Source organism: Sorex fumeus, unplaced genomic scaffold, assembly GCF_029834395.1.
Source record: "Sorex fumeus unplaced genomic scaffold, SorFum_2.1 ptg000046l, whole genome shotgun sequence".
NCBI lineage: Eukaryota > Metazoa > Chordata > Mammalia > Eulipotyphla > Soricidae > Sorex > Sorex fumeus.
This window is the reverse complement of record NW_026606103.1, coordinates 12,906,264-12,916,975: the sequence shown is the minus strand read 5'-3', so window position 1 is coordinate 12,916,975 and position 10,712 is coordinate 12,906,264. Positions and strand designations below refer to the sequence as shown.

The window sequence follows — 10,712 nt, the reverse complement described above, 5'->3', positions numbered from 1 at the left end:
CTATGACAAAGTTGCTAGGTACATGAAGTGGGGCAGGCAAGTCCTCTTCAACTAACATGTGTGCAAAACTGGAAAAAAAAATGTAAAAAAAGAGAAAGAAATACGTATCTCATATCCACCCAAACTTAATTCAAAGTGAGAATTTAATTCAAATATAGACTTTGAAATTGGACCATAATCCATACAATACATTTATTTATTTATTTATTTATTTATTTTTTAACGTTTTTTTATTAGTGAAACACCATGACGTACAGTTTTAGATTTACAATTTTTTGTGCTTGGCTTTTGATTATACAATGATCAGATACCCATCCTTCCAGCAGTGCCCATTTTCTACCACCATGGATAATATTTCCCCATCCCCATCCCCCCCATCCCACCCTGCCTCTGTGGCATGGCAATCCCTTGTGTTCTCTCTCTCCTTTTGGGTGTTGTGGTCTGCAAAAGACGCATTGAGTGACAAACATGTTCAATCCATTGTCTACTTTCGACATGCATCTCCCCTCCTGGGAGGATCCTCCAAACACCCTTTATTTGGTGCTCCCTTCTCTATCTGAGCTGCCCTTTCCCCTAGAATGCCCGGCTGGCCTCTAAGCTATGGAGCAATCCTCCTGGTGCTGATCTCAGCTATTCTTGGGTATTAATCTCATATTTTGTTACTTTATATCCCCCAGATGAATGCAGTCTTTCTATGTCTAACCCTCTCTTTCTGACTCATTTCGCTTAGCATGATACTTTCCATGTTGTACCACATATGTAAATTTCATGACTTCATCTTTTCTAGCAGCTACATAGTACTCCATTGTGTAGATGTACCAAAATTTCTTTAACCAGTCATCTGTTCTTGGGCACTCAGGTTTCTTCCAGTTTCTGGCTATTGTAAAGAGTGCTGCAATGAACAAATAAGTGCAGATGTCACTTCGATTATAGGATACATTTTTGAAAGAATATACAGACCTGTCTAGGAAAGGAACCTCATAGGTGTGTGCAATGGTTTGATTTCACTGGTAAAAGAAATGAAAATACAAAGGTGATTAAAACAAATGTACAAGTGATTACAGAACAAATAAAACTTGAAATAAAATTTTAAAACTGCCCTACTGAGTGGGAGAAAATATTTTCAAACATATAACAAATAAAGGACCAGTATCAAGATGTATAAAGCATGCAAAAGCTCAACAAAACCCAAATCATCACATCAAAAAAGGAGAGAAGTGAGACCCATCCACAAAGGGGACATACAAATGATCAATAAGTGTATGAAAACATGATCAGTATCAAATATTACGAGGATATTGCAAGTCAAAACAATGAGATATTATCACACACCAGTGAAAATGGCATATGTCACAAAGAGTAGAAACAACTACTTTTGGCAGGAATGTAAAAAAGGATCCCTCACTGGGAAACTGAACTCCTTCAACTTCTAGGGTAAACACTCCAGAGATTTCACCAAAACAATAAAAATGTAATTTCCAAAAGTTTCAGTGATTTCACTTGTTGGCATTGCCCCACTAAAAACAAAAAATATTAATTTGAAAAAATATATGTATACCTGTGTTCATCGAAGCACTAATTAGAATAGCCAGGATATGGCGACAACCCAAACATCAATGATGGATGAATAAAGAAGTTAGGACACACGTGCACACATGCAGACATACACAATGGAATTTTACTAAGCTATTACAAAATAATGAAATCTCTGACTGGAGCTGGAATAAGTCAGAGGGATTAAGACAAAAGCCTTAATTTCAATAAGTAAGTTAGTTGAAATAGGTAAGAGAGATTAAGACAAAACTCACACAATCTCTCTCGTGTGTGATATTGGGAGTCAGAAAACAAGGAAAGAGAGAGTGTCAAACATGGCAACCCCTTAACCTTGAATTCCAAGCCTGAGATTACCATGCACTTGGGGGAGGAGTTGGATAAAACAAGAGGTGAAGCTGGAAGTAGCACATGGATAGTGGTGGAATGTCTTGGGCATTTTGGTGAGATGAAATGCAATGACTGTAATAATAAATACTGTTCCCCCCCCAAAAGCAGTGGTTAGAACTGTTGGTTATTAATTATTTGTTAACAGGGAAGGCACATATGACCTGCAAAGATTAACCTTAGACCATCATCCTCATTTAGGAGGACTTGAAATGCTACCGACTGAAGTAGTGATGGTTTGCAATGAGAAAAATTCTCTCTAGCTTTCACATGACTCAAACTATGCACACAGGCTTATTATTTTAACCATCTTAGACATATATATATATATATATGTATATCGCTGTTCCTGTCCTCCCATTGTTCATGGATTTGCTTGAGCAGCCCAGTAACGTCTCCATTTTGTGACTTGTTGTTACTTTCTTTGGCATATCGAATAAATCACGGGTAGCTTGCCAGGCTTTGCCTTGCGGGCAAAATACTCTCAGTAGCTTTCAGGGCCTTTGAGAGGGACGAAAGAATTGAACCCGGGTCAGCCACATGCAAGGCAAACGCCCTACCGCTGTGCTATCGCTCCAGCCCAATATCTATGCACAAAGGGCTGAACCTTTAACAACAGGCTCATAATCTCTTATAAAAGGGTTTAGTGGTTCCTGCGTGAAATACAACAATCTTCACACACTTTTCTCTAAAGAAACATTTTGGAGCATTTTTAGCATTTTTTTACCTTTATTCATAACAAATAATGCAAAATAAATTATTTTGGTTCTGCTATGGGGCAGGGGTTGGGGTTTGGGGTGAAAACATCCGAAATATGGTAGTGGGAATGTGTAATGGTGCTGGGATTCGCGATCAAATATAAAATCTAATCAAATATTGTGTACTAATTTATAAAAATAAAATTAAAAATAAGAAATAAGAAAATTCTCAAATGAAAGGAATAATTAGCCAATTCACCAGTTGGTTCTGGAAGAATAAACAAAATTGACAAGAAAAAAATATCCAAAGATGAATAGCCTAAGATGCAGTGTGGGCAGGATACTCTCAGTAGATTATCGGACTCTCTGAAATATATAAATATAATACATATTTATATAATATATAAATGTAATATATGTAATATTTATATATTTATATATTTATTTATGGGCTGGACCTGTTCTCTATAAATGAAGTGCCTGTGTCTGTGTCCAAAAATACTACAGATGATGAACACACATTTAAGAGGTTTTTAAGGCATTACAATATACAAAAACATAGTTTCACTGTCAATTTTGTAAGCTCAACTGAACCTTACATATCTCTGTCGATATTTGCTTAATTCTTGCATCTCTTGCCAAACAGGCTACCAATTGCACAATTGGATGTCAGATTATGATTGTTTCAATATTTTAAGTCAAGAAAACTGTTTCAATTATTGACGAAGAAATAGTGATGGAACCTAATTTTTGGTTTCTAAAACGTTTCGGGAAACAAAGGTGAAGCTTTTCTATGTATGTATTTTCTATGTATGTCAGAGCTTCCCATTTTCCCCATTTAGGAGTGACCTGACTTTTTTCATGTTCCAGGGCTAAAGTTTTCAATAAGGAAAAACTTTGTGTTTGCTTTTGCATCCTACACAAAAGGTCCACATGGTAGTAGGGCTTTGTTTGCTCCTGCTGTTTTATTGCTGTTGTATTTTGGGATTCTTTTGTTTTGGTTTGAAGCCACACTGGCTGTGCTGAGGAATTCCTTTGCACTCAGGAATTACTCTGGCAGTACTCAGGGTACCATCTGGGATGAAGAGGATGGAAGCCAGTTTGGCCATAGGCAAGGCAATGGTCCTACCCTGCTGCACATTCGCTCCGACCCCAAGTATCAGTCTGAATGGTCCCAGGAGTCCTTTACCACCCTAGCTCTCAGCGTCCAGATCCGGAACTGATCTGGCGCAGGTGTGCGGCGCTGCCACAGCCTGGGGGAGACGCGCCCCCGAGACAGCTGGAAAGTGCCACATACCCCTCTGTTGAGCCCGACATAGGCATGGGTGCGACTATCCCAAAGAGGAATCATTACACCCATAGCTTGTAGGACATTGGCAGTTGCAGACCCCGCGAGAGATGCAGGTGCGCGTGCGTGTCCGTTACCTCTAACTGCTTAGAACTGAGCCAGGACAGCCCCAATGCGCGCGCACCAACAGGCTGCAGTGGTGCAAATGTCGGCCAGTCATGCACGAGATTGGTGGCTTTTCAGGGATAATAAGGATTCAGTTAGGGACTGCAGAAGTTCATGCTGTGGGGATGGAGTCTCCTGAACAAGACAGAAGCTGTTTGACCAATATAAAGAAATCACTACACATGCCAGCTGGTAGAACGTACATGTACTTTTAACCAGAGTGGAAGTCAGTTATGAGTTCATCAAAATGAGATCCTTAGGGGTTTCAGTTCATAGTACATGTCTAGAAATATGTTAACAACAGAAAACCAGTTTAGTGTGGGAGAGATCATTTTATTACAAGGCGAAGTTGAAGGGAACACCCAGCCATGCATTAAAAACACATCATTGAGCCTTTGGGAAAACTTAGCTTTGAACCACTAAAGATATTCCTCAATTCAACATTATATTTAGGAGGCAAATCATACATAAAATGTATTGCAAATGCAAAGAAGTAAGTTTGAACTTCGTAGCTGTTTTAACATGAAACTTCATGGCTATTCCAGGAAGGATAAGAGCTTCCAGAAGAAAGGAACTTTGAAAAAGCTAGTCAAACATGTTAGACAAATCTACATTACTTTCAGTCCTAGGGATTGGACCCTAATGAAGGATCAGCAAAACAAAGAAACAAAAAAGCAAATCCCACTGCATTTGCTTGGGAAAACTCCTTTTAATTTTTGACCTCCATGGGTTCACAAGTCACAAATGACTGAATATTGCAAAGAAAGCATAGACTCTGTTGAAGGAGGTCAACAGGAAGAGAGGAGGAGAGAGATTTGAGGGGCACACAACTAGACTGGTGGATAAATTATTGAGATACAGCAAAGACCAAGCCAACCTGTGTGCTGAGAATCGGGAAACTTTGTCTAAGTGGCTGGAAGAGGCCATGTGAGCTGCTCTGCCTCTGAGCAGTTTGAAGGAAAGTTATGGTTCTGGCCGTCCAATCAGAGCCCTTCATGGAATGTTTCCCCAGCCAGGCCCTCCTGGCCCTCCCCTCCCCCACTGTAGAATGTCTTGGGCCCAAGATTCTGAGGTTTGAATTCAAACTTCACCCTCACCCACTGGGATCCTGAGCGTCTGCGTGAGCAGTTCACTCTCTGATCCTGGTCCTGATTTTTGCCGTTGTGAAGGCTGATAAACTGCAGTGGCCTCTGGCCTCATCAATGGCGATGGCGTCAGGAGGAGGTAAGCCTGTGAGGGTGTCTGTGTATGTGAGAAAGTCTCTGCCACCCTGAAATCGTTTGGGTTCATAGTCACCCTGACTGGGAACACCACGTTTTGAGTGGGTGAAAGAGGAGAAAGACCTGGGCTCCATAGATAGCTCACCTGTACAGCAAAGGGAGCCCAGGAGAACCTGAGGGGTCTGGGAGGGCATCCTTGGAGGTGTGTCAAATTAACTGGGGGAAGGTCATTGGTATGGACAGAGGGAGGCAGCAGGCATATGGCTGCTTTATATGTGAGTGTCCCGCTGGTGTATGGGGGAACAAGGCCATTTGTCATGTGTCTGGAGGGACTGTTTTGTGGAGGCACAGGGAAGACCCAGGCATGCTGAGTCCATGTCCCCTCCTGTGCTCTAGAATAAGTTTAGAAGTAATTAGACTTGGGCTGAGCTCAAACTGATGTGGACAGCTCAGCCCAGATGGTCCAGCCTGAACCTTGTTGAGTGAGGCTGTCTGTGTGTACTTCTGCCATAATGCGTCCTCCCCAGAGCTGGGCTGCAAGTGACTAACTGCCACAGTCAGAGCCTGACACTTCTGCAGACTTAAACTCTCTGCTGGCTGAGCCCAGCAGCTGTCTTGGGTCAGCAGGTTGGGAGACAGGTGACTTCAGCGTAGTTACGACTCAGCTTCCTGAGTTGTTCTGGATTGTTCTCCTTTTGGTGAAGTTTGTTCTTCCATGGTCTGGCATCTCATGGTGCCGCCCCAGAAAACATTTCAGCTCTGAGGTGAAGATTGATTGAGAATTGCATACTTCCTTCACAGACAAGGGATAAATGGATGTGTGAGTCTATGTGTGAGTTTGTGAGAATGAGTGTGTGTTTCTGTGTGTGTGTGTGTGTGTGTGTGATATGTGTGGTTTTCCTGAGAAAATTCTGTGAAGGTCTGTTCCTTGAGGAGAGGTGGGTGTACTGAGGCAGAAAGAGCATCGTCAGAGCAGTTGGAGACATCAGGGCCTCTGTCCTGAGCATGATGCGCACAGGCTCTGGGACTTCTCTAGGGCGAGTCTCTGCGTGAATTCCTCCTGTGTAATGATGGTTGCAGATAATTTTCTTTCCTGGCACCTGGTTTATGACTGATGTTTATTATCCTGTATCTGCCTCTGGGATAAAGTCTTAGATTATTTAGAAGTTGTTAACAATTTTCAATCTAACATGATCAGCAGCTCCAGAATTCTGGAAACATCCCCAAGTGTCTGACTGGTGAAATCTCTGGCCATTTTCACACCTGCTGCCATCCCTGATGGAACTCTCCCAGAACACAAGAACCCTAGCCTTAGGATCTCCACGAAGTATAACCCAGCTGGAGGGGAGGGATGGCCTTTGCCCGGGACTCAGGGCTGAGACAGGGCACACCACCTCATTCCTTTCAAAGGGCCTGCTCTAGAGATGGTTGGGCCAGTGAGGCCTTGCTCCCCCCTACACCGTCTCCCTCTCACTCCCCTCCCTCCTCTCCACAGTGTCTCCTTTGCTGCTCCCAGAGATGACCATGAACCTTGGGGTCTCCGGTTCTGCATTCCGGGTCTTGCCCTTTCTCAATCCAGGGCTCCCCCAGCCACCACCCTGGGAGCCGATCCAGATGCCCCCTCTGGTGACCTCGGCCATCGCTCCTGGCAACCCTTTGGTGCTGTCACCTTTCCCCATGATGCCTGTGGTGGCAGGAGCGGCCAGCCATGGTCCCCGAGTTCCTGAACCTTGCAAGGTCATCATGCAGGTCAGCCCAGAGGTGGGGCTTGTGGAATCAGCCCAGAACCAGCCTGTCACCCTGACACAAGCTTCACTCAACTGGGGGGGCCCAGAAGTTCCATCTGCTGTGAATGGGCATCCTGCACCCATCTACCTGGTGTCATCTGTGACAGAGACAGTATTGCCTACCCCAGCTACTACTGTCACCCAGGCTGGGACAGGAGACTATCCTCTTCAGGCTCCACTGCCAGTGGCCCAGGTGATTCCCATCATCCTCCCATCCATTGGTGGACCACTGCCCCAGTGGGTTTGTGGGGAGAGTGCTCCGGCCACCACCCGGAATCAGGCAACACCTGACACCTCCAGCAGCCCCAGGAGTGTCTATGAGAACTTTCGGCGCTGGCAGCGCTTCAAGGTCCTGACCCGGAGGTACCTTGCTCAGACTCCAGACACTGAGGCCGTTTCCTGCTTCCTCATGTAAGTCCCTCGGGTGTCCTAGACTTAATGGGAGCTTCACAGGAAGGGACTGGGGTGACGCCCATGGTAGGGTCCATGAGAGCATGACCTCAGGAATGCCATCCGGGGGTTTCGGCTCAAATCCCATAGTGACCAGTCATGCCCTAAAGCTTCAACTCAGTCCCCTCATCAGGGTTGGTCCCGACCTGTGGTCTGTAGGACAGACATTCTGTTCCTAAGACCAGACACAGCACAGATGCAACAGGGTTCAGACAGGCCATGACTGCTCGGCCATGGAATCTCATGACCTATCCCCAGAGCTGAGGGATCACACCAGCATGGCCACTGAGCTGGGGTGTGGGAGGCAGAGTCAACTCTGCGCGGGGAGACCAGGCCACCATCGGGGGTCTAGGCATGGGTGTAGGGCAGCGGGGGCTACTGGCAGATACAGACCCTGACCGAGCCTGTCCTTGCAGCCCGGTGCTGCGCACCCTGGCCCGCCTGAAGCCCACCATGAGCCTGGAGGAAGGCCTGCGCCAGGCCCTGCGGGAATGGGAGGGCACGAGCAATTTTGACCGCATGATCTACTACAACATGGCTGCCAAGTAAGTCAGTCCTGGGCAGAGAGTGGGGGTTGGGGCTAGCTGCGGGACCGGCCTTCAGGGGCTGCTCCCAGATGGCCAAGGGGTCCTTGGCATCCCCGTGAGGCCCTTCCCCTGCGGAAGATTGTCCCTCCTGGGGCCAGGACACTTCTCCCCACCCCACTCTGGGGCTCCTGACCATAGTCTGAGGGTCACAGTCCCTTATTTTCTGTGACCCTCAAAAGGCTGATGTGGGGAATCACTGGGGGCGCTGGGGTCTGTGCCCACCCATTCTCCACCCTCCTGAGGGCTTGGCCATGAGTGTTCCCTGTCCCTACCTCATCCAGTGTGGTCTAGGCCAGCCCAACTCAATGGGGTCTGTGCTCCCCATACCAGGTTCATGGAGTTTGAGGCTGAGGAAGAGATGGAAGCGCAGAAGCTGCAGTGGATGAACGGAGTACAGGGCCAGCCAACCCCTGCCCCACCCAGGCCTGAGCCTCAGGGGGCTCCAGGCCCACCACTAGGCCAGCAGCCAGGTACCGACCCTGTTCCCCAGCTAATTTTCATAGGCCCAGGAAGGTGCTAGGGTTCCTGCCCTGCCAGGGAGCCTTCACTCTCCCGGGGACACCCAGGCCTATGCTCAGTGGCCCCCCGTTCCTGGGTTTCTCCCTCTCCCTGAACACAGCACGTTGCCTGAGGGCGTCAAACTCACCTTTGAAGTGGGTTTGGATAACCTGGGGACACGGTTGACCCCTATTCCTTTTGAGGGCCCCCTCATCTTTCACGCAGTTATGGGATTCTAGTACACACAGATGTAGACACACACCTGACCTGACCCAGCCCACAGGTATCCGTCCCCATTTCTGTGCTCAGTGCTGTGTGTCTGCGGGCAATGGACGCGGGGTCCCCTCATGTCCCTCTCTCCTTCTTCCTCCTCAGCCTGTGTCCCTAAGAAATCCAGACCCCGGGCTCGGGCAGCCTGCCCCAAGACGCACAAACCACAGTGGGCCCCACAAACCAAGGCCCCCAAGGAGATCCCCCCTGAGACCGTGCAGGAGAACATGGATATCATGGACGAGCTGCTAAAGGCTCCCGACACAGTCTGCAGGGCGCCGCTTGGCCTAAGGGCAGCAGGCAGGAAGGAGCAGCTGGAGGAAACCGGGACCTGCCCTGACGTGGGGCTCCTGAGCTATGTGTATGAGCTGTGCTCCCAGGAGGCCTTTGTCACCAAGGTGGGCTTTGGGCGCTGCTGTAGGGTGGGGAGGGCGCAGGGTTGCTTCTGTCCAGGGCTTGGTAGTGACATATTTCTACTTGTGTTTGTGTGCATGTGTGCATATGTGTCTCCCTGTGTACAAACATGGCCCTAGTTTGTGAATTTCTGGGTTTGGTCGATGTGTAAACATCTCTGTGTGTCTCCATCTGTGTGCACTGTGTGGGCTCTGCGCAGAATCGTGGGGATACATGTACATGTGCCTAGAGGTGGAAGAGTGTGTGAATTTGTGTCATGTGTGTACATGACAGAGACTTTATGCAACAGTCCAAGACCCTGCACTGTGCTGAGAACGGGTGTGTTTGCATCTTAATTCCTTCCTAGTCCTTACGAGAACCCTCACACCCGCTTCCCCCTCCCAGGTAGAGGCAGTCATTCACCCCAGCTTCCTGACACACCTGCTCTCCCCAGAATCCCAGCTGGATCTCCTGGACCTGGCTGAGGAGCTCGAGGAGGAGGAAGGACTCACCCCCACACAGGTGAGGCACATAGGATCTCTGGGGTCCATGCAGGACCCAGGGGAATAATGTGAGGATTTCCTGTAAGGCAATGGTTAGCGGCTCACGGCAAACAGGAGGCATTTTGCATGTGATTGCTGGAAAAGAGAACCTGCAGGGTACACAGGGGACAGGTCCCAGGGCACTTAGAGCAGCAGGTGGGTCATGAGTCAGGGAGGGGCGCCCAGCACTGGGGCCTAGTCACTTGGTGCCCTCCCCGCCCAGGCCATGGGCAAGGGCCTCTCTCTGAGTCCTCAGGGAAGATGAGGACATGAATATGGGGTGAGAGAAGGGTTGGCGGGGGTGAGGGCCCTTAGTGGGACAGAGATCTGGGTTTTCTACTCTGGGAGGAGTCGCGGTCACTCTCTGTCCCACCCTGCACCCCCACATGCCCACACTGTCCTTCCTCCCTTCAGATTGTGGAAAAGCGTCTACGGACTGCGCCAGACAAGGAGGTCCAGAAGGCTTATCCCCAACACCAGCTGACTCCAAAGGACTCAAGTCCATCTGAGAGTGCAGCAGGTCACTGCAAACCAACCCCTACCTGGGGCCATAAGCCAGGGGCCAGCACTGAATCCTGCCCCCCTGAGACTGACTTTGGACACGCCTCAAGTCCTGTGCAGGCTGAGGCCACTGGGATGGCACCTCGAGCCTCTGTCCTCTCTTTGGGGAGCCTGGAATCTCCATCTCTTCAGGCAGAACAGGCCCCCTGTCCCGGCCTTGCTGCCCCTACTCTGGACATCAGGGTCTCCCTCATGCTGGGAGAGGCCCCTCCTGGCCAGGGGCCACATGGGGCAGCAGAGGGCTCCAGTGAGGAGGAGGAGGAGTTGCCCAGCCTGGCCTTCCTCCAGGCCTCTCAACACAGCCTTCAGCCCTGG

The 10,712-nt window shown here is 48.5% G+C and overlaps 1 protein-coding gene across 1 annotated transcript; it reads left to right on the top strand.

Annotated features, from left to right (window-relative positions):
• Window positions 1–7,052: 7,052 nt before the first annotated feature.
• Window positions 7,053–9,801, top strand: LOC130031236 (NUT family member 2G-like; the record flags this gene model as incomplete). Its single annotated transcript, XM_056122499.1, has 6 exons — window positions 7,053–7,208; window positions 7,335–7,507; window positions 7,963–8,091; window positions 8,464–8,596; window positions 9,072–9,299; window positions 9,700–9,801. Coding segments are annotated over exons 1-6 (921 nt in total), but the record flags the coding sequence as incomplete, so codon positions are not given.
• Between the last annotated feature and the right edge of the window lie 911 nt (window positions 9,802–10,712).